The sequence below is a fragment of the Mastomys coucha genome, unplaced genomic scaffold (assembly GCF_008632895.1).
Source record: "Mastomys coucha isolate ucsf_1 unplaced genomic scaffold, UCSF_Mcou_1 pScaffold15, whole genome shotgun sequence".
Lineage (NCBI taxonomy): Eukaryota > Metazoa > Chordata > Mammalia > Rodentia > Muridae > Mastomys > Mastomys coucha.
Window position 1 is genome coordinate 127,457,441 of NW_022196897.1, and position 24,346 is coordinate 127,481,786.

The 24,346-nt window shown below is 40.8% G+C and overlaps 1 protein-coding gene across 12 annotated transcripts in view; it reads left to right on the forward strand.

Moving 5' to 3' along the window:
- Macrod2 (mono-ADP ribosylhydrolase 2) overlaps window positions 1–24,346 on the forward strand; it is a 1,944,357-nt gene that overhangs the window by 1,751,676 nt on the left and 168,335 nt on the right. For 9 of the 12 annotated variants that reach the window (XM_031372067.1, XM_031372070.1, XM_031372073.1 and 6 more), the window contains exons 10-11: window positions 626–670; window positions 7,859–7,942. In XM_031372067.1, coding sequence (XP_031227927.1) covers window positions 626–670; window positions 7,859–7,942 — 129 coding nt within the window. The remainder of the gene's footprint in view (window positions 1–625; window positions 671–7,858; window positions 7,943–24,346) is intronic. The other 3 variants (XM_031372071.1, XM_031372074.1, XM_031372075.1) reach the window with 1 other exon arrangement.

The window sequence follows — 24,346 nt, forward strand, 5'->3', positions numbered from 1 at the left end:
GAGAGAGAGAGAGAGAGAGAGAGTGGGCAGGGTAGAGGAGAAAGAGGAAAGGAAACGAGAGTAACCCAGCAAGCATGCCATCATAGTGCAGATGAATCCTACATCCCTGTCCATTTAGAAGGTGTTATTCTGGGAAATGAAGGGGATTGAACAGAAAGGAGACCACCAGTAGGGTCTATGGGAGCAGGCGGCAGAAGGTCAGCCTTAGCACAGAGCAGCACAGCGCTTCTCTCCCTGCAGCGTGGTGAGACAAACATTGGATTGTCCACTGTGCTGACATTGGAGCTCAGCAAACATACTGTCCGTGAGTGTAGAATCAGAGGACTTAGTTTGTGGGTAACACTTTCGAAAAATTGAAATGACCAATGTGACCACATATAACTTGTATCAATAAAACAAATTATGGTCCTCATATGTTGTCATAAACAGGAATGTAACCTCCGGTGTTAGGTTCTGCTGGAAGAGTGTACTCAAGCTCCACATGATGATCTGGGACAAATGGCTGCTCTAGTACTGCTCTCTGCTGTCCCTTTGTGTTTCTTATATTATTTGATGAGTCAAATTGGAAAGTTCTGCTGTTTCTTACTTTGATAGAAGTCTTATCTTTCCTTTCCTTTTCCAACAGATGATAACAATGAAGGAGCTGATGTTGACATGAAAGAAGATGCAGGTAATAAAATTGTGATTTTATTACTTGGGGTAAAGTAGGGAACTTATTCAAATCCTATAATTTTTAAAGAAAGCTAGAATAAGATTAAGGAAATAAAAAAATGTTAAATGTGTGTTCAACATCATAAAATAGGAAGGCAGCCATAGTAACTTTTAGGCAAATATAGTTACTGTGTTTGAGTCTAACTTTGAAGGTTTTGCCAGAGTAAAGGAATAAAATAAAAAACAAAGAACGAAAGAGAGCGGGAAGGAAGAGAGGGAGGGAGGAAGGAAGCAGACAGAGAGACAGACAGACAGACAGACATTTTGTTGTAGCAAACCCAGCCAATTTGTAAGGAAACCATCACCACATCTTTGTGTTCAAGTCAACAGTTTGTTTTGCTTATAAGCTGTGGCTAAGAAACTCCAGAGCAAAGGAAGTTTAAACATCCAATTCTGTAAGATCTGGGCCTCAAACAGATAGGTTCTGGGTTCTTCCAAATATTCTTATCTACTTGCCTGGCCTCAGCTATGAACAGAAGCTTTATTGGGGGCAATTTCTGATTTGTATAGTCAAAGAGATCTAGATGACCTAGAAGGCATTCCAACGTGGTAGCCATCTGATTTCACCTTGAAGAAGTCAGTGAGCCCAGGAGATGCTTCACCTCCTTAAGATCAAGATTTAGAAATTTCATGGTATCACTTCCTCCATTCTAGATGGTGAGGGTTCTTCACTGCCCCTGAGACCTCAACTTTTCCTGTGGCTATCTTTGATGAATATCGCATAGCACTGACTGTTCTCATTATTAAGATATATCCCAACCATTCAAGAAAGACCAAGATCACAAGGGAACCTATTGGTTAAAAGTATAAGTTCTAGCCTAAGGGAGCCATTCAGTGTGTCCTTAAATAGTGATTCATGAAGCAATGGACTTGAATGTACTTCTAGCTACATGTTTGTTAACTTTTAAAGTCTCTCTACCATATTCATGGTTCACTTCTGGGGTAATAATCCTCACCATATTGTTTCCCTTAGAAGATTCAATGAGATAATGTACCTTAAATGCTGTTCACGGTGCTTAGCTCTCTATAAAGCCAAGCTATGCTGTTACTTTCTTTTGGAGCTAATTATATGATTAAGAATATTCTCCATCTCAATGGTCGCAATGCTTTTGCTATGGAATAGGGTCAGCTTTCAAATTTTAAGACAGATATCTGAAAGATTTCAGTTTTGAGTGTCCTACAATTTGGTGCTAGAGCATCTTGTAAGTTACTGATAATCTTAGTCTGAGAAATTCCATTTAACAGAGCTTTAAATGCTGATGTCAAGGATCTCTTTGACTGAGACTTGATTAAAACGGACATTCTCTGCATTTGTTTAATTCAGTCCCTCTTGTGGTGACCCACTCACTGCATAGAGAAACAGGATCTGCTAGCTTCTTAAAAGCTCACTGAAGCAAGAGCCCACGCCTTTTTTCTATTCATCTCCAGTCTAGACATGTCTGATTTGTAAGATTCCCTTCTCTCCATAAATGCAATGGACTCAGCTAATAGGAGGAGTGGATGAAGGATCTGAAAGTTCCAAGCAGGGATGGAGGGAGCAGAGGATGAACTGCAGGAGCTGCTTCTGGCACCCTGCCTATGTTCCCTCAGCACCTATTCTTGGCTCTGAATGGAAACTTTCTAATGATATCTTTTATGGCCCCCAGCTGAGGGTTTTTCTCTATTCAGGAAAGAAAACCCAGTATACTTGTGAGTTTGTTTCTCCAGAATAGCTCTCCAACCAATGATGGGCTAAGAGTTCCAGGATTCCTGTGGAGGGAGTGTAGCTCAGTGAGAGTCCTTGTACAAGGACTTTGATTCATTCCCCAGACCCACCACACACACACACACACACACACACACACACACACACACACACACCTAAGATATTTCTGAGACAAGTTCTAGGTTATGCTGTAGTTAGTACAGTCCAATAGAAATATATGAATTTCATATGTAATTTTTTTATTTTCTAGTACTTGCACTAAAAAGAAATAAGTAAACAAATGAAATTAACTTTGGTAAAATTTTGTATAACACAATCATCCAAAAATGTTATTCCAACATGTAATCTACAAAGAAATTCTGTTAAGATACTGTGTCTAAGTTTTAATACTAAATCTTTGACATCCATACAGATCTTGTATCTGCATCTCAGTTCAACATTAAGCAAGCATATTTAAGTCCTCAATGGCAATGTTTACATGGCTGGGATATTAAATATCCTGCTTCTATACCCTCACCAAGAAGTCTCCAATAGAGTTGAGCCTATGATGCCCATGCTAGGACTTATCGTGACTGTATACAGAATTGTGTGTCTTTCTTTTTCTGCCTTGATTCTAGTCCTTTTCTAATACTTCTTGAGATAAACTCTATTATCTATCTGTACTCAAAACATTGTCCCAGTACCTATATCTGGGATAGTGTAAGACATTCTCTAAGACAAGAATGCCACTTGATTTTTGTGAAAAGTAAATCCCAAGATACATTTTTTATAGAAACTTCAATCCTTATATTCATGTAGTTTGTCTTATTCCTAAAAATCTGTTCTAGATTAAATTGCATGAGTCCAGTGTTATTCTTATTTATTCTTATGCATTGCTTTGCATGAGGTGTCCCTGGAGGATCTTCAGCCATAGGTACTATCCCTTCTGACCCAGCCTTGTATTCCTATGGATCATTTGTCTCAGTGCTACAGGTGCACATTTCTAGGAAAAGGGATTTGACTTCTTAAGTAGAGTTAGCTAACAGCCAACATCATTGATTAATTTGAAAGAATTATTGAAAGGAAGGAGGATTCCACAAGGTAGAATTGGCATCTGAGGTCTGGAGTATTATTTCTGATTCCAGTTCAATCAAATTTCCAGGGAGTTCTGCTGTCCATATCTGGATGAGTCTGGCTCAATGACCCATGATGCCAAGACAGAATGGATGTGGGGAGCTAGCTTCCATCTCCTAATGTTTGAGTGTTGAAACCATGAGAGACTCATGGGCCAGATGTTCCTTAGCACTCCAGATGGCTCTGCCAGACATTGGTGTTCAGGTTGACTCTATTCTAATCTCACAGTCCTTGTATGTTGGTCTGCAAGATGAGTCAAGGCTCTCCCCTAAGACCATTCATGTCTGCCTCCCATCCACCATGCATCACCTCTCTTCACAGAGGTTGGAAAGCTAGAGAGATGGTTAAGAATACAACTGACCTAGTGAAAGGCTTTTTGATCTAATAACAGATGCTATATCTAAATGCAATGAAGTGCTTCTCAACTGGCTCTCTGAGTGATTTGAGCCCTGATGGTAGGCTTCTATTGATTCTGCAGGTGGAATAATATCAGGCATGCACATTTCAGAGCTACCAATGCAAGAGTTGGGGAAGAGACAGCACAAATGATTAATGTGAGGGGACTCAGGTCTGGCTTAGCATACCTCTTAGCATACCAGATTTCAACTAGACTTTTGTCTGTGCAGTTCCCTGGACATGCATCAGTTTATTTCATACAACAATGGACAAAGGAAACTTTCATTATGGAGGCTTCAAATAGTTCTTGCTTAAATCATACAGCCAGAATTTGAATCAAAGTTTGACTTAGCTGAGAATGCATGAGAATAACTTTTTTGCTCTGGTCCCCAGACCCTTCGAGCAAATGGAGGCATAAGCATCTCAAATGGAGTTGATAGGTCTTCAAGGTGACATTCTTCACTTGAGAGAGATGAAAGAAGCAAGCTGGCTTAAACACTTAGAATTTCTTTTTATCTCTTTAATCAGCCATGATTCAAGCATGGCAAATGGTTTCCCATGTTCTTCCATCTCCATGGCCACAGACTCTTTACTTGGACCAATCTGAGCCAGCAGGGTTCTAACTACATCAACTGTCACAATGCTGCTCACCTTGGGGAGGGGAAGGGTAGCCATAAGGGTAGGAAGTAGCCATCCTCATGCCTAGGCTCCAGAGTCCAGCCTTTACCAGAAGCAAGCAACCTAAAATAGTGCTGCATCAAGAAAGCCCATGACATTGTTTTCAAAGAGAAACAAAATCAGCTTAAGTTCCCTTCAGACCAAGAGGGAGTGACTTCCCTGCTGAGCCTCAGGTAGAAACCTTTGCACAGAGGTCATGTTTTTCGGTGACTTTTATCTGAGCATCCTGTGGGCATCAGGAAATGATCAAAGACTCATCAATTTCACCCATGCCCTTATATGCAGCAAGCTCGCTTGTCCACAAAGCACCTGTAGTTTATAATAGAAAATGTTAGTATTTGGAAGGATTATAGTATCTTTAAATGTAGGCAAACTGATGTCTTTGAAAAGTCTCACCTAGACCAAAGAATTTCTATTAAGGTAGGAAATCACAAGATTGGAATGTGACTAACAAAAACCTTGGTGTAAGAAGCCCTAGTTTGAAGTTGCATTTTCATCTCTGGAGACTCTCACCCGGCCCCCAGGACAGAGGCACTCTTCAGAGTACAATGACCTAGATCTTCTAACAGTGAGATCATAATGTTACCTTGCCCACCTTGTGACTCCATGGACTGAATATTTGTATGCGATCAGCTGTTTGAAAGACCTCATTTCTGGTTTTGCTGGAACATTCTAAAGGGTCGGCAGGCATGCAACTCACACCTGTGACAGAAGTCACTAATGCAGTCATTGGCAATATTTTTCACCCTGACCACCATAATAACCTCAGCCATGACTGACTTGTGACCACATCAAACCTACTTCATGCCCCAAACCTTTGTAAACTGTGATGCCAAAATTTTTAATAGCACATCTCTCAAATGTATTTTTTAAATTATTGTTCTCTTTCTTTCTCAAGAATTGAGAGAAAAGGGGGGGAGAAATAAGTTAGACACAGTTCCATAGTATAATTTTAGGATTCTGGAATGAGGGAACAGTTGCTAAGAGAATAAGAATTAGGCATAGACCTATTAGATCTTAGACTTAAAGAAAGGACCAGTGAAGCAAAAAATAAAATAGACTCTAAAATGAAATTCTCACTGTACTGCTCAGCACGGAGGATACAGGAGGAATTGGAAAAGAGAAGTGCCCTTTGCTCACAGAATTTAGAGTTGGTTGAATGTGTACATAAATGTACAATAAAGACACAAACAAAGGAGCAAGATAATTCCAGATACAAGTGACATGTTTTTGTAAAACTTCATTTATAAGCTCTTTATATTAGGCAATTAGGGAAAGTTTTTCTAGGGTGGGGTTGGGGGAGGTAGGGCTCAATTTAGTCTGAAAAACAAAGTGAAAAAAAAAAAAAGACACCAAACTAGGCAGAAATATGATGGAGATACTGGAGTTGGGGATAGCAGCAAAAATCCTGAGGCAGGAATCAACCTAACTGTGGTTCAAAAATAAAATAAAATAAAATAAAAAAGAGGGGCTGGAGAGATGGTTCAGCAGTTATAAGCACTGGCTGTTCTTCCAGAGGACCCAGGTTCAATTCTCAGCACTCAGATGGCAGCTCACAACTGTCTGGAACTCCAGTTCTAGGGGAACTTACACGTCTGTAGCTTCTGGGGACACTGCACACATGTGCTGCACAGACACACATGCATTTAAAACATTCATGCATATACAATAGAAATACGGGAAAAACACAAAAGGCAAGTGAAAGATGAAACTATAGGTGCCCGTAGGGCCACGTGGCACAATGTGCTCTGGAGCAGAAGTGGATGAGGATGTCACCCTAAGTAGTGATTTCAAACCGGTGAGCACCCCGCATCTGATTTATGTTTTAAAAGCTCACTCTGTGGAGAAGCAGAAGCACAGTTCTTAGAAGAGGAGATCAGGAGGCTGAAGACAGGAGAAGCAGCAGGAGGTCCTGCTGACTCGCGTGCCAGCACAATTCATAATAGATGGATCTAGAATATCTTAGAGCAGAGATGGCATGGTTAGTTGGCTTGAGCAGCAGGTGAGCCTAACTTTGGATGGTGAAGCCTAGTTTAGTTTTAGTTTAAACTGGTTAGTACATGGTATGCAATGCCATCCAGACATGGAGTACCATGGAGAGAAGTTTGTACACATAATGAGTAGTTCAGACTACTTTTATATTTGACATTCCTGATACAGGTTGAGTAAAGAGAAACCATTAGGCCTTGGAGGTTAGTGCACCTAATCTCCAAACCTCGAATGGAATAATATAGTAAGGGTGACTTTGAGACCTGGGACCTGGGAGGAAGGTCAGCTAATAATGACTCTAACCTTAGTTGAGGCCCTAGTCACCCCACAAAGAGTACCAGGATCCCAGAAAGTAGATTTCTTGGGTTCCCCATTAATGAAACATAAAAGGAAGGTAGAGTATTGAGGAGCTCATTGGCATAGGCCAGAGCATCTAGTCTTAGAGTGCAGAAGGAGTTGTTAATGGGTTGAAGATGGAAGGGTAAAGCAATAGGACATCCAGCCCCAAACAAAAACCATGCAGCCAGGAAGACAGAAGACACTGAACTCTCAGGAGGAAGACGAGACTGAGTCTCTAACTCCGAGCTGGCAAACATTCTAATCAGATGGGGGCGGGCTGAAAAATGTTTTGTCAAACTCCCTTCAGTTTTTACTAGCCCCTGTGGGTAGATTGAAGAAAACATTGAGGAAGTTGTTAAACACAATAGTTTAATTGAGGACGTATAAGAGAGCCACTTAGATTCTAGATTACAAAAGAAGCCTATTAAATAGAAGCAGCATCTTTTCCAGTCCTCCTGTCACCTCAAAAATGAGGCAACATTGTATTTCCTTTGCCCTCCTTTGAGGACTAAGAAGAAAGGTATAATGGCACCTGCTAAGCTATGAAATATAAAGCAGAATGCCTTGGACTTCTTGTGCAGAGAATTATTCAAATTTTTAACAAGGCACTTGTGTATGATTTGACATTTGTATGAATCATTAATCATGTCTACAGAAAGATACTGGAGCTAAAATTTAAGTCTACGTAGTAGGATGGAAAAATCTAAGCCCCTTGCCAAAATTTACTTCAGCCACATTGACAGATAGATCTATAGTTAAGTCTTAGTTTTGTGTGTGTGTGTGTGTGTGTGTGTGTGTGTGTGTGTGTGTGTGTATGTGTGTGTGTTGGGCAGAGGTTACTAAGGAGAAACATCTTTAAATCTGAACATATTCTGAACCTTACTATTAAATATTTAAATAAGAATTAATAAATATTTGTACTTCCAGAAGGGCCAGAGCCTAAAGGCCTTTCTCCAACCCACAAGAAGAGCAAAGCCAAGAAACCAGAAAGTTCGAAAGACTCCAGTGAAGGTGGGCTCTGTGCTTGGAAGACAAGCTTTCATTTCATTTGTAAATTATGTGTATACTTCCAAATTTAGATATTCTTAAGGGTTAAAAAATGCCACCGAATAATTGTTCTATGCTTTCCGAATATGTTCAGTATCTTTTGTGAATATGAGAAGTCAGATTTTTCGTGTTAAAGAAAAAGAAAAATACAGGCTTTACAAAATCACATTCTCTGCATGGCATATTTTGCACTTCTGTAAGGTGAAATTGTGTGAGTTGTATTAAAACAAGGTGTTCTCAAACCATGTGACCTACACATGATGAATAATGCTGTGGCTATAGTCTTATTGGGATCCTTTGTTTTTGTCATAAATATGTTTTTAGGTATTCCAGAATCAAACCTCAGCAAGATGCTGCAGAAATCGTCACTTCTATTTTTCTACAGGCCATTGTATCAGGGCATTTTACAGTGAATGAGCAAGTCCTTCTGGACTAACGTTTCTGAAGAAACAATGCTGTTTTTAGTAGCCCTAGCACAGCACACAGTCATGCAAATTTTCTCTGAAAAGTGGAGGGATGGGGTACGTTAGAATACATATGTCTTCTACTTGCTTAGGCGGAGTTCCACCTCTCAGTGAAATGAAGAGTTGGTCACATTATTGATGTTACTTTAGGTCTTGATGAAAATCTTCTCCCCTATGGAAGGAGAAGCATATATTTATCAAAGGGGAGGTGGTGAAGATAACAAAGGAGAGGAGTGGGAGGCAGAGCATGAGCAGGTGAGAGGAGAGAATGGAGAAAAGGGGGTTAGCTAGGAAGAGCTTCCTACAGCTTAAGAAAATCTGGGAAGGCTCAGAGGAGCAAGTGCTGACTTCAGAGGAGTCTGGCCACAAGCCGGACTGCCTGGGCTCTAGCTTTCCCCTTTTTCCATCACCACTATATACAAACATCAGTATCAGCTAAATGCTGATCCCTAGTGTGGATCCTTAAGTGCAGCCACAGGATGCCATCAACCAGCTTTTAACAAAGCTGCAGGTTCTTGCTAGAAAAGAGGGCTTAAGGAGCACACCTCTATGACCGTGGTGCAGCATCCTGGCAAGAGTTAGGGACCAACTGATAGATAAGGGCAATGCTCTCACCCACCTACAGGTTAGACCCAGCTGAGAAGGTAGAGCTGTAAGAAAGGTGGGATCGGGATACCGGCTTCCTTCGTAATGCCTGCAGAGCAGAGCATCTATCCAACCTGCCCCCAGAGTGATCTCTCATGCTGGGTTTCTCTTTTGAATTGTTGATCTCAATACATGCAGAACAGAATAGGCCAGCTCTTAGGGCAGATCTTCTCTGTGAGCAAATGAAGTTGAGATCAAGGTGAGCAGGTGCTCTCCCTTCTCCCAGGATTACTAGAGAGAGAGAGAACTGGAAAGGGGCACAGCATGGTCCCAGCATTGAAGGATGAGCGTTTCCTACAAATGGTAATGAATAAAGTAAGGAGTGGTAAAGCAGTGGTCTGACATTCTGTTAGTGACGGCAATAACCCTTATAACCATCTGAGTCAGAAACAAGCTAGGCTAAACTAAGGACTGTCCTCACTCACTAAGATGTGTTTAGGCAGTTAGAACTTTTGCAGAACACTTAGATTCCTGGTGGAGGCCAGCGGCTCAGCCTTGCCACTCAGATAGCAAGCCTTGACAGTGTCCGAGGAGGAGACTGGAGAGAGAATTCTTCTCACTTTAACTGCATCATTTTCTAGGTGATCTCTGAAGATAAAGCTTTCAAAGAGTTAGGAGTAAAATAGCAGTTGTTTTTCCTGGATAGGATACCCCTTACAAGATGGCTGCCAACCTATGCATAGTTTCCACTGAAGGTGGTTTTCCAAAGCTGGAGTCTATTGTCAGTATAAAATATAGGCATGCTGTGACTTATTCTCCTAAGCTACTCCCTGTGACTCCTTAAAGATTCTTTTTTTACTTCCTCATAAAGTTGCTCTGTTCAGGAAATGTCATCTCCTAATCCTAATATGACTCAGTGGTACAGTTTCCCCTGCCTCCAAATGTGTGATTTTGAGAAATGGCTCTGAGTCATAACATCTGAGAGGATAACGTGATAGCTATGTTTGTTACCAGGGACATTCTGACAGTATTATTATGATGAAATGTAAACATTAGTTACTCTACAAATATGGGGATTATGCTTTAGCCCAGTGACAGCCTCAAAGGCAAATAAAATTAGTAAATCCCAGAGAAAGGATGAGAAAAGGCAGTGAATCAGACAGGCAGGGGCTGAGGGCTCGGGATATGGCTCTTATTTATCGGTGTGTCTATTTTGACAATAGTATATAAACCTGCACCCACACACAGCAGTGTTCGCACTTCTCATTCCCCACGTAATCCAGAGAAGGGGCCAATCTGTTTTACATGCCTGCAAGTAGAATATTGCTCCTTGGGTGGAGAGCACATTACGGTATACACCATGCTCCTTATTTCTGCTATGTGCTCCTGGTTTAGAGCTTGCAATAGTTTCCAGCTTAGTCTTCTCTCTCCCCACCTTCGTTCCAAGTACTTCTGGCATTTTATTTTATAAGTTCTCTTCCTTAGTTCCCTGTTGGACTTCCCAGCCTCACAGTGATGGGTGGTGATCAGCTCACATCCTCTGAAAGGGTCAAAGGAAACAAACTCCCTGTGGTTTCTCAGTGTGGTTTAATTGTAACAACTTTAAATCCAGAATTCAGAATTTTCTTTGTACTAGGATTTTTTTTTTAATAAGCACAGGCTACAAATGTTTCTTAAACAAACCGAAGTCTATTCAGTCTATTTATGTTATTTCTTTTCCTTTGGAAATGACATAGCATACATAACCCTCTCCCCCTTGAAATTTTGGAAATTATTTTTAATGTTTTAAAAATTGGATATGCCGGTGTCTTTTTGTGTGTGGCTAAGTCCGTGTGAGTGAAGGTACCCACAGAGGCCAGAGGTGTTGGTTCCTGGAGCTGGACATACAGGCAGTTGTGGCTATCCAGTCATGCTCACGTCGGGCCCAAACTTGGGTCCTCTGGAAAAGCAGTATGTACTTTGAAATGCTGAGCACAAGCTTTGTGTAAGAGGAAATTAAGTCAATGCCATTATAGCTCTAGTTGAAGCATTATTATTTTATTAAATATTTTACTAAAATATTGAGCATCAAAAAACTCAGTTTCTGACTACACCTGTACACTTGGACTTTTTAATACAAAAGGTTTTACAAAAGCAAAACTATTTGACTGACAGCTCATGACTACATGGCAATACGATGCCATTATTAACATTATTGGTGGTTTCAGACCACTAATTGAATTTCTAGCATCTGGTAATACACCCAGAAGCTGACATATCTTAACAATTGTTTAATATGTTCTATATCAATTATATTAATATACACATAATAAATAATTATATTACATATTGATATTATTTTATAACTTTAATATTTAGTAATTTAGTATATAAATGTTATAACTAATATTCTGTATTAACATATATATACACACATATATAAACACACACATATGGTTAATGACAATTTTGTTCATTCCAACTCCTAATATTCTTTCTCACAAAATAACTGAAAGAATTGACACCATTATGGAAACACTCTTCTTCAGTCCTTGAGATAAACATTGTAGGTTCTCTTTGGTGAAAATCTCTCTGACTTTATTGTGCAGTAAATGTATTTAATTTGATGTTCTTATTTTTTCTGAATAAAACGTTGAATTTGATAGTTGTAACATTTCAAAACTTTCCCTCGAATTGTACCTTTTCTGTGTTTGTAGAGAAGTAATTTCCCATTTAACTGTTGCTCTTTCCCCTTGTCTTGTCCCTCCAGCTATTTTGTCCTGTGGCTTCAACACGATGCGGTTAGATACCCAGTTCCTTTTTTTTCTTTTTTTCCTTTTTAGTATTTACTGAATCTTTTTTGAATTCGGAGATAGGTATCTTTTGTTAGTTTTAAAACACCGCACTCTTTTCCTCACCAAATATAAAAATATTACCCTATTACTGCTGTCTATTATTTCTCAATACTTTCTGGATTCTAACCACGTTGTGCTCCCCTCTGCCCCCACTCCCCTCAACCCCCAATCCCTTCCCCCCACAAACACTCCTTGTATTAGTCAGGGTTCTCTAGAGTCACAGAATTTATGGATAGTCTCTATATAGTAAGGGAATTTGTTGATGGCTTATAGTCTGTAGTCCAACTCCCAACGATGGTCAGCAGCTGCTGTGAATGGAAGTCCAAGGATCTAGCAGTTACTCAGTCCCACAAGGGACACAGGAAGAAGAAAAAGAGAGTAAATCTTCCTTCTGCCAATGTCCTTATGTAGGTCTCCAGCAGAAGGTATAGCCCAGATTAAAGGTGTGTGCCTCCACACCTTTAATCCCAGATGACCTTGAACTCAGAGATCTCCCTGTCTTAACCTTCTGGGACTCATAGCCACTATGCCTCAAGATCTCCATGCCAAGATCCAGTTCAGAAACTTGTATCTCCTAGCATCTAGATTAGGATCACTGGTAAGCCTTCCAATTCTGGACTATAATTCATTATAGTCAAGTTGACAACCAGGAATAGCCACTACACTCCTTTCATCTCTCCTCTCTCAGATGCCTTCTGGTTAATTTTTCAAGTCTGTTATTACGTTTTCTAATTTTCTACTGATCCCTATTCAATGTGATGCTTAGTTCACTTAATTTCTCATTACAGTATCCCCTGCTTTTTTTTTTCATGTTTTATTTGCAAATACGTTTAGGTCTACAGTGACTTAAAATACCACTTTTCCATAATCTGTGTATGGTTTCACTGCGCATGTCCACTTCTGTGTCTGCTTTCACTGTGCATGTCCACTTCTGTGTCTGCTTTCACTGTGTATGTCCACTTCTGTGTCTGCTTTCACTGTGCATGTCCACTTCTTGTCTGTTTTCACTGCACAAGTCTACTTCTATGCCTGGTTTCACTGCCATGTCCACTTCTGTGTCTGCTTTCACTGCGCATGTCCACTTCTGTGTCTGCTTTCACTACACATGTCCACTTCTGTGTCTACTTTCACTATGCATGTCCACTTCTGTACCTGCTTTCACTACATGTGCTGTTCAGTGGCTTTTGCTTCTGTAAGATTATGCTTACATTAACTGCCTTTATTTTCTTTTCGGCATTCTCTTGGACTTTCATTTGTAGGAATTTTTATTGTCAGTTTATGAGCTCTTTTATTTACATCTGGCTTTCTGAATTTTCTGAAGATACCAATTTAGGAGGACTTTAAATACATACCTGACTGAACAGTTTTATTTGCTCATGTTTATGCATGAGTAATTGCATAGACTGCATATAATGCTAAAGCTGACATGGGAAAATTTCCCACTACACCCATGACATAAGCATGGCCCCTTTATGCCTTATGTCTTTGGCTCTTGATGACACAAGAGGTCATCTGCATCATTTGCATCACCAGGGGAATATGTTTGATATATACACACGAGAACTTCATCCCAACCCACCAGGTTCAGAAACTTGAGCTGAGCCCAGTAATCATGTGGCTGGCAACCCTCCAGGAATTACATTAACCACTGATTTTTTTTAAAAAAAGCTAGATATAGATAGCACACACATACAACTCTATTTATAAATGCATGCATACCTATAAATGTACATACACATCATATCCTTAGTACATACACATAAATAGGCATGGTTTGTTATTTGTTTATTTTGTCTTTTTCTTGTGTGTTTGTGTGTAATTTATCCAAAAAATTATCTTAGCAGAGGGAAATATTTGTATAAACATATGTATGCTTGAATATGATATATCTTTTACAATGTATAACATATATATCATACATATGTTATATATACACACATTTGTAAGGTTTTTAAAAGCAGATTTTCAACTATAAAGATTACTAGACTGCTGCCACCTCTCCATCATAGTTCTATATGCTGCACTATTATTCTGATTCCGGCTCTGCAGTTCCGTCTGCCGTGAATATTCAGCAAGTGTTCATGGATGCTCCCTTTTCAGGAAATCTCACTCTTGTATGATCCTAAATCAGCATTATATTGCACATTAAAATATGAATGATCTCTTCAGTCAGGTGAAATTCTTCATGGAAACATTTTCAAAAATAAGAAAGCATATTAGTTTGAATATTCTGTTAGCATTAGAGTTATTAGCTTTTACTAAAATAATTTTTTTTCTGAGTCCTTGAACATGAACCTCATATTTCCTGAGAGGCAGAATTTCCTCTCTGCACTATTATTTCCTTTGCATATTAGAGTATTGTGTGACATGCTGTTTGGTGAGAGGCTGTCTTGCAGAATGCCATCCAGCAGTCCATGCATTATATTCATAAGCATGATCTTTAATTTAATTTTTTTGACAAGTGCAGTGAAGGGTAAAATCAGGCAGTCATAATTCAGATTTTTCCATCACTCAAAGGAGCTCAGTGACTGACCAGTTCTGAGGAAGCAGAAACCAGGACAACAGCTTTCTCACAAAGGGAAAGCTTTGTTTCACCCTGTAGATTTAAAAATACTGTGACTTTAAACAAACTGAATTTCTGTGGAAAAAAATAGAATTCAATAAATGTTCTACCACTATCTTGCTTTCAATTTACTCTATATTAGCCATGATCTGGGATCACTTGGAGCCCTCCTCTGTCAGCAGACACAGCCAACAATCCATTTGGTTTATAGGCCCTACCCCACAGTTACCCATTCCATGCAGTTTTGGGCATGATGCAGAATTAGCACTCAGATTCCAAATCAAACTTAGAAAATTTCAGCATCATGACTTTCTCTACAGTGAGAAGGCTGAGTTTGCCGGGGGAGAGGAGAGTTATGTGTCTTGTTTGAACAAGAGGCATTCCAGGTTTTTGTTTGTTTGCTTTGTTTGTTTTTTGTTGTTGTTGTTTTTGAGACAGAGTTTCTCTGTGTAGCCCTGGATGTCCTGGAACTCAGTCTATAGACCTGGCTGGCCTCGAACTCAGAAATCTACCTGCCTCTGCCTCCCAAGTGCTGGGATTAAAGGCATGTGCCACCACTGCCCAGTGAGGCATTCCAGTTTAATATGCCTATTGTCATTGTTATTTGTCAACACTATTCTCTCTCATGTTTGGAGCTATCCCGTGTAGGTTGCTGATAGGATATATGGTCCCTGCTACATATAAATGCATGAGGAAAATATGAACAGACCTCTTGCATTTTCAAATGCTGGTTTCCTTTTGGGGAAGTTTTTCTACCCTAGAACTCATCTTCCTATGCACTAAAATGAAAGGAATAACCATGCCTTTGTGTGACCTTAGGGAGACTTGAACAAGATACTATATAAAAATTACCCAGTGTAGTATTTACTGGACTGCAATTTGAGCTAGTGGGTTGAAACAGTAAATTTATAACAAGGAAAGTTCCCTCTCACAAAAAGTGTTTATTAATTCTTGAAACTTCTATTAATATGATCAAAAATGTTTTGTAATGACAACCATGTTTAAAATACACTGACTCATCCTCCTATGTCACTGGGGTTTCTCTCATATTTTCCTTAAGTTCATTCACTTGGCACTCCCTCCTGCCACTGCATTAGTTAAAAATAGACCTTCTCCCTATCTGTTCTCTCTCCTTCAGATCTCCTCTTCAAATTATGCTTCCCAAGAAAGCACTTTATACAAACATTTTTACAAGTGCACAGCATAGAATTTTTTTCTACCTTCACTTATTGCCTCCAAAACTTCAGGGAAGGCACAGACTAGGTCAGGGAATGAAGGAAAAGTTGTCTTTGGTTATGGGCATTCAAGAATACCTTGCTGCTAAGATAGTCATTGTCTGCCCTCCAGGTCTCCTCCTTATGTAAGATGCTGGAACCAGGGCGCTCTCTTCTGCTTATGGTCCTGTTCTCCTAGGTTAGTGTTCCTCAAAGTGTGGATGATAAAACCATCGAGTGGCATCCTCTAAACTCCCCTTGGGATGTTTATTAAACCAAATGACTTCCACACAGAGGTGGCTGTGCTTCCTGAAGTCTCAGTTAGCCTGAAATGCAAAATGGGCAGGATCCTCTGCAGTTTAGCTAAAAGATGGTACCAAGGCTCCTCACAGCCCTCCTCCTCCAAACATGTCAGCATAGGTCCCCACCATCCAGATGGACTTATAGTAGTGCCTTTAGTCTCATCTGTGATTTTACTTTCTGAGATTTTAGTCATGTTTAACCATGGTCTAAAAATATCAAATGGGGAAAAAAATTCCAGAAATAAGCAACCCTGTACATTTTAAATAACTTTTACCATAATGTGTTATAATTATCCTATTTTGTAAGTCAGAATTTTTAACCTCTTATTGTATGTACCATATAAATTATTAACCAGGAAAATTAGCTGAGTGCAGAGATTATTTTACGGGTTCTCATGCACTCATTTCCTCACAAACGGTGCTTTTCTGCCGTCACATTGTGGGTTTCAACCAGCACCTTCCCTACTAAGTGATGTCGTCATCCGTGACTGCCACAGTCAGGAAACAGGGATGAAAAAAACAAAATGAAGAAAAGAAGAAGCAATTGCTATGACTTTCATGGCTTTAGGATTGGCTGCCTGGGGCAAACGGGAAATGAAAAAAAAAATGGCGGACACCCAAACAGAAGAGTTGGTACCCCAGTCTCAGGCTTTAGTCCTCTGGGAAAAGGGACCTGTGTTGGTGTTCTCTGCACATACTGTCCAGCCTGCACCAGAAAAAGGGCTTGCCATTTGCATGGACCAAGCATCGGAGTTCTTGACATGGCCACTCGCATGCCAGCCATACTCAGTACTGTTCACTCAGTATTTCATCTGTTCCTCCAGACAGGAAGAAGCTGTCATAGTAGCTAGTGGAAATAAATCTAATCTAGGAAGCAGAATGCTAAATTGTACTTTTATCTCCTAATGCAGTATAATCCTCCATGTAGTTAGATATGACATTTCTTTTAGATATCAAACTCTGAAAATCTAGATTAACATAAGACATAAAACTTGATAATTTGTGAGTTCTTTCCTGTATACCCAGTAAATATTTATATCCTCGGCTTAAAAATCTCTTGAGTCATGCTTCTCATAGCCACATGAACTTCTGAGACCATGTCGGGCCACCTACTCTGGTGACAAATGAGGGAAGTTCCTTTAAGTTTTTTTTTAATTTAGTCCTTTAATTTTCCACATATGGGTGTTTTGTCTGCAAATGTGTCTCTGCGCTACCTGCATGGCTAGTAGTTACTACTAGCAAAGAACAGAAGAGTGTGTCGTGTCCTCTGGGACTAGAGTCACAGATTGTTGAGCCACCACATGGTACTGGCGACCAAACCCCTTCCACGTTTGAAGAATTTATCAAAGTTCATTATAAGTAAGCCAATAAAAGAATAAAAGAAAAGATCTATTTAACAGATTCCTACAAGGCATCTTTTATAGTCATTTTAAAGGTGTCTCTTTTTTTTAAAGTTCTATAAATGCCTGTGAGTTATTTGAACAATATTTGTTGGAACATTCAATTCATCTACTTTAGTCTAGAACTAAGGATGTTGTATTAATCATCCGCATCCATTTCCCTTTGCTTAATTGAAAACCCATTCCTTAGGTACAGGAGTGCAGCATTAGAGTGACCCTCCCACACCTCCATGCTGGCATCATGACAACGGGACAACTGAGAACTTGTAATATGAGGCACTAACTTTTCAAAGGACAACAGTTTTTTTGTGTGTGGTTTTTCTTTAAAGGGGACTGCTTACAGAAAGAAACAGTATTGGATTTTCACATGAGGGTTTCCTTGTATCCCATAATCTCGGTTTTCTATCACAGTAAAACTGTGCCTTCCTACTGTACTGAGAGCCTTAAGATTGTCTACCAATATCAGAGATAGCTGAACACGGTCTCCTATGGCCTAGCTCAAGTGTGGCTAGTCCTTCCTCACACCTGTCACTCTGGAGCCACTGGAGGCAATCTGAAGAATGAGCTCACCCCCAGGAATCACTCTGCCTGGAGTGATGCACAAAAACTCAGGCACTCTGTCCTCCTTGGACACAAATGCTAGCAAATCCACTGGGATCATTTGTCATTTTCCCAGCCTGAGAATTCTTCACTCAGCACTAACACCCTTTGCCCCTGGGAGGACAAAGGAAGGCACATGGCTTGTGAGGAGATGGAGGTGGAGAGGGAGGCGAGGCCAGTTCTCATGTAGGGGAAAGACGGGGCTGTTTTGGTACGTGCTCCTGAACAGCTGCAAACTACTCCTCTGGGGAGACTTGCTCATTCTGTCTAAGGCAGCCACTGTGGCCAACGCTGACAGTACAGGTTTTGTGACTAGATCCACCCTTCAGCAAATCTGGAAGTGCGTGAGGCTGGATTCAAAATACCATCCCTTCTGGGAGTTCCCTACAAACAATCTGCAAGTACAGTTACAAAGCAAGAAGCAAGCCACAGAAATAAACTTTCTTCCTAAATAACCTGAGGTCAGTTGCCAAGTGCCTGGCATCCCCTTCTTCAGATAGTTTGCTAGGGATCTTCTAGGAACATGAGCAATTCCTCTAAAGAAAGATCAAAAGCAGGGACTGGAAGACAGCTCAGAGAGGAAAGTGCTTTGCTGTGCAAGTTCCAGGACCTGAGTTCAAATCTCCATCGTGCATGTAACACCAGTGTTTGGTGGGTTTTTTTTTCTTGTGTGTGGGGGGGTGGAGGACAGTAAAGTATATCCTGGGTCCTTGCTTGCCAGCCAATAGAGACAAAACATCACACTCCAGATTCAGTGAGAGACCCTCTCTCAAAACTAAGGTTGTAGAAGCAATTGAGAGAGGTATCTGACATCAGTTCTGGCTTTCCACATGTGCCTATAAGGATGAATGGACGTGTGTTGTGTGTACACATGTGCGTGCATGCACGCGTGCATGCACACACACACATACACACATAAAAATGCACATGCACATGCTGATTCAATAACCACCAGCATGAACGCTGACACAGTTCTAAATTCGCACCCTAACAAGGTGGTCTCCATTCTCCAGTGATGTTCTTTATAAGCTAAGAATCCTCTGCAAAGTCAAGGGTCCTACCTTGTTGTCATGGGTCCTTGTCCTTCAGCCTTGGAACAGCTCTTCAGATATAATTTGAGCCTAGGATTCTTAACACTTTTGAACACGAGGACAGTTACATTGTATGGTCATTTCTAGCTCGTGCTTGTCTGCTGTTTCTCCGTGACAAGGAATCAACCTCACTATCTTTGCAGTCATCTCTCAGAAGTGACTGGGGTTTTTCATCTTCTGTTTCTGTTTTGTATGTTGCTATTGTTTTGTGGTTGTAGTCATTGTTGTCGCTGTGGCTGTTGTTGCGGTTTTCACAGCATGCTCTGTGATGTGCACGGTTTCCGTGTGTCTCATTAGGATAATGTTCGTTTGATTATGGTGTTGTCTAAGGGGCTTCTTACCCGGGTAGCTGTTTTTATGCTCTGTAGCTGATGAATATCTTACAGGAGACTGTAATGAAAACACAACCATATAAACATCACATTGCTTTTAGACATATAAATATCACATTGCTTTTTACACAACCATATAAACATCCCATTGCTTTTTTCATTTATGTTGCCATGGATTCATGATTTCTTATTGACCTAGATTTGACATTCATTGACTCTTCAAGAGGTAACCCTACTTTAATGATGACTTAGAAATTAGTTTTGGGTGGCAGTCCTATGAGCGACTATTGGGAAAACATTATCTGCTGATCTGGGTGGCTAACTATGGAGAGGAAGCCTTCCCTCTGACTGCTGCTGACTGCCGCTTCCCTGGTCTTCTTGAAAAATGCTCATTACTGCTCTGATCACCACAGCAAGCTGCCCAGCTTTGCCTAGACCTTCCGGAGCAGCAACTGTGTACCCGTGAGCGAGAGGCAGCATGCCAGTCCAGCGCTCGGGCTTTCGGTTTGTTTGGGATTCAGAGTTTCCAAAAGTCTTCACTCTGTTGTATTGTCAGATTTTGCTTTTTTTCATTAAATAATCTGAAACAAATTAGCAATGGGTTAATGCATGTATGTAGATATAATCATGACATTATATATATGTAGTTATAAGTTCTATTTTTATAAAAATAATACATGTGAGACAAATGTCATTTCTACATTGGCAATGTTCATTAAACATTTTAATACATCATTTCTATCTTTGCCTTTCTATCTGTCTGTCTTTGTCTGTCTCTGTCTCTGTCATCTCTGTGTCTGTCTCTCTCTCTCTGTATCTCACTGTGTGTGTGTGTGTGTGTGTGTGTGTGTGTGTGTGTGTGTGTGTTAAGTACCACAGTTCTCATGTTGATATTGGAGGACAATTTAGGAGTTGGTTCTCATTTTCCACCATGTGGATCCCAGGGATTGAACTCAGGTCACCAGGATTGGCAGCAAATGCTTTTATCTGCTGAGCACACAGCACGCTCCATTGTGATATGGAAGCAATTCTGCTATTTCTTGCTGGGCTCTCTGCCAGGTTGATGAGTCCCTGAAGGAAACAACTGTCTAGCTCTGTGTATAAAGATCAAGATGTATTTTAGTAAGGCCTAGATGGGCAGCCCCTCTGTTTGCACTGTCACATCACTCTCCAGCCTGTTTTGTATTTTGAAGCAATGATCCCTCTACTAGACTCTCTCCTCCCAGCTTTGGTCGTTCAGCCACTTTCCTGTGTGTTTTTCATACTTCCTAAGAAGGATTTTGGACCTTTTTGTTCTTTTTTAATGAAATTTTCGTAGCATAACTACATGTTTTTATACTTCAGTCTTTTTGTATATGATGTTTTTATATTTCTTTATCTTTTGGTGGGCGTGGAGCTTAGAATAACTAAGGGTTTTTGTTTTGGTGTTTGTGTGCATGTACATGTGTGTGTTTTACCCTGACAATGAACAAATACCTGGCTCTTGTTTAGAATTCATAGGCCAGCATAGTAGGAACTTTTTGCAGGAGATTAGTGCAGTCATGCTGGGAGCATAGCACAAAGGTCCTTGAGCCCACAGATCTCCAGAGAAACCAAGAGTGTTGAGCACACAACATTATTTTTCCAGTGGTAAAAATGAAAAACCTACTTTTCAATCCAGAAAGCAGAGAATTGGAAGTCATTAGCAGTCTGGTGATCTGTTTTATTGTTGCCAGGCCATATCAAGCTCCTATAACCAGGACCAGAGGTGGTGGGTAATCAAAATGGCAGTTATAGCCAGCGGTGACTCATTACCCGGACTAGAGGTGGCTAATAGCCCAAATGAGCTCTACACTGTCTGTATGACCAAAATGAGGCTAGACTCTTAGCCTTTTAAGCTAGCATAGGTAAAGTATCTCTAGAACCCCATCATCTTGGGAGAAATGGCACCCTGAGTCAAGTTTCAATATAAGTATGCTTCATTGTGCAACAGGGTTTATATTATACCAGGAAACTTTTGTCCACATTATACTGGACTTAAACACGTGGGGAATAAACTGCCTGTTATTAAAACTCCCTAAAGATGTCTGATCCAAGTTGAGAAAGTCAATCTGCACCAGGCTTCATTCTTATCTCTTTGTGCAGTTTCCTCCCCTGTACAGCACCTGCAGGGATTTCCTCAGGGGTCAGAGGAAGACCACAAGAGCATTTATTAAATCATTTAAATTTCTCCTTCATTAAACTCTTCATAGTCTTGAATGTGCCCCCACTTCTTACTGGGACCCTGGCAGTTCTCTTCCTGCTGCAATCTCCATCACCTCCTGGAACTTGGCCTCAAAACCTCACTTTAACCATATCTGACTAACCCCCCTTTCTCTTTTCTCCCCGTGCTGGAGGCTTTTTCTTGTTTTAAACCATACGCAGCAGCTATGTTTATCTTTCAAAATGTACCTCTGTGTTGGTAGCTCAGTGATCTTCATGTCCACCTGTACTGGATTTTTGTCAACATGACACAAATTAAAATCCTGGAAAAAGATAACCTTAATTGAGAAAATGCCTCCATTAGATTGGCCTGTAGGCAAATCTGTGCAGGGTATTTTCTTGATTAATGTTTGATATCAGAGGACCCAGACAAGTGTGGATGGCCATATGTGGAAAGATCCTCCTGGTTGTTTTATAGGTCTATTATCAGGTTCTTTAAAATAACAGAACTTACAGAATACATAATATATTTTGATTCTATAATGTATACATATGAATATGCCTATACACATGAATATATGTACTCATATGAATTCATTCTATAAGACTATATATGTACACATAAAAATTGTGTATGTGTGTGTGAAGAGAATTTATTAGCTGGGTAGTGGTGGTGCACGCTTTTGATCCCAGCACTTGGGAGGCAGAGGCTGGTGGATTTCTGAGTTCAAGGCCAGGCTGGTCTACAGAGTGAGTTCCAGGACAGCCAGGGCTATACGGAGAAACCCTGTCTTGAAAAAACAAAGAGAAAGAGAGAGAGAGAGAGAGAGAGAGAGAGAGAGAGAGAGAATTTATTAGAGTGATTTACAGACTGAAGTCCAGCTAATCCATCAATGGCTGGCTATTAATGGAAAGTCCAAGGATCCAGTAATTGTTCCAGCTACAAGACTGGACGTCTCAGCAGATCTTCAGTATGTGCTAGATTCCTGAAGAACTACATTTTAAAGCCAGGAAAGATATGGATGTGCTAGCAAAGTGAGGGCAAGCAGGCAAAGAGTAAAAGTTTCTTTCTCCCATGTCCTTATATCCAGTTTCATATGAAGGTGTAGCCCAGATTCCAGATGTGTCTTCCTGCCTGATCTAGATGAAAGGCACGTCTTTTCCCAACTCAAAGGTCTGTGTTAAACGTGGGTCTTCCTAACTCAAAGACCCAGATAACAAGTGGGTCTACCTACTTCAAATTTAGAAAAATAAAATCCCTCACAGGTATTTTGGGGCCTTAATTCCAGATGTAGTTAAGTTGACAACCAAGAATAACACCACAGTTTTATAAGAAAATGAGCTACAAAGGGCCACAGGTTTTTCTCTCTGGTCTCTACTTCAGTTCCTGCCATGGTTTCCCTCCTAGATAGACTAGAGCTGTAAACTTAAATAATCCCTTTCATCTCCAGGTTTCTCTGGGTCATAGTGTTTTATCCCTGCAATAAAAAGACAACCAGAACATCACTACACATTGTTTTCATTCTGTCTGTTAAGGTACTTCGCAGTTTCTTTCAGGTTCTAAGGAAGGGAACAGAGACCCTGACCTGGCCTTCAGGTCAAGTTATTTGGGGGATCAAGGAGAGTCACAACCTGTGAATAAAAAATGGGCAAGAGAGACAACAGGACTCAAGGAAGCATTGCTTGTCAAGAGCCATTTACTTAGTGGAGCAGAGCATATTTAAAGCAAAAATCTTGGAGGGGAGGGGAAGAGGAAGGAGGGAGATGGAAGGTTACAAAATCTTCTGGGGTTGAGCTGCAGGGTAGCAGGTGGGGAGGGGGTAGATTTCCGTGAATGTTCTTTTCTCAGGGCCAAGCCAGATCCTTGTGATTGTCAGGCAGGATGTTAATCTCAGGGTTCTCAATTAGCTGGGGCAGGATGTTTATCTCAGGGCTCTCATGGTTCCCAACATCTCCCCCTTGTCTGTGTAATAAGGTCAATTGAACCATCACAGTGAAGCGCCCTGGAAGGAGGCCTCTCAACCTCATCTTTGAGGTCTCATGATGGGAGCCTGAGCCTGGTAGAGAGCAATGCTCAAACTCTTACCCGTCACTGGGTCAACACTCCCCCCCACGGGGCTGCCCTGTCTTGGGCGGTCAAGACTTAATGCCAGCTCTGTCTCTGACTTACCAGGTCCCTTGTCATGGGGAGAGAGCCAGGGTGGGTCAGGGCTGATGGCCTTAGGCTATTTGAGTAGAGGGGGAGATGGGATGGACCATTCCTAGCGAGACCCAAGGCAAAACCTATCTTTCCAGTGTTCCTCTTGTAAGACCCGAAAGTTGAGAGGCTGGCCGAAGGGTGGGGAGTCTGGGGCACGCGGGGCCACAGAGATGGGAGCCTGCGATGGCTCTTCAGTGTCAAGGCGATGATAGTGAACCTGCACCGGTTTGGTAGCGGAGTCAACCTGATTCTTAACAAAGGTATTTAGACAATTGAAGGCCAAAGGGCCAAAGGAGAGAAGAAGAAGGAGGCCCACAAATGGTCCCAGCAAGCTGGGAAGGAGGGTGGTGAGCCATGGGGAGGCAGAGAACCAATTTTGATACCAAGATTCTTGTTTCTCTCTGGCTTTTGACGTTCTTCTAGAGCCTTCGTAACTTTATCTAAACTATTTTGAGCCAATCCAGTTTTACATAAAAACAACATTCTTCTTTGAGGGCAGCACACAGACCTCTCTCTTTTAGAAACAGTAAATCAAGGCCTCTCCGATTTTGAAGGACCACCACAGCCAGGGAGTCAATAGAATCTTTAAGTTCTTGTATACC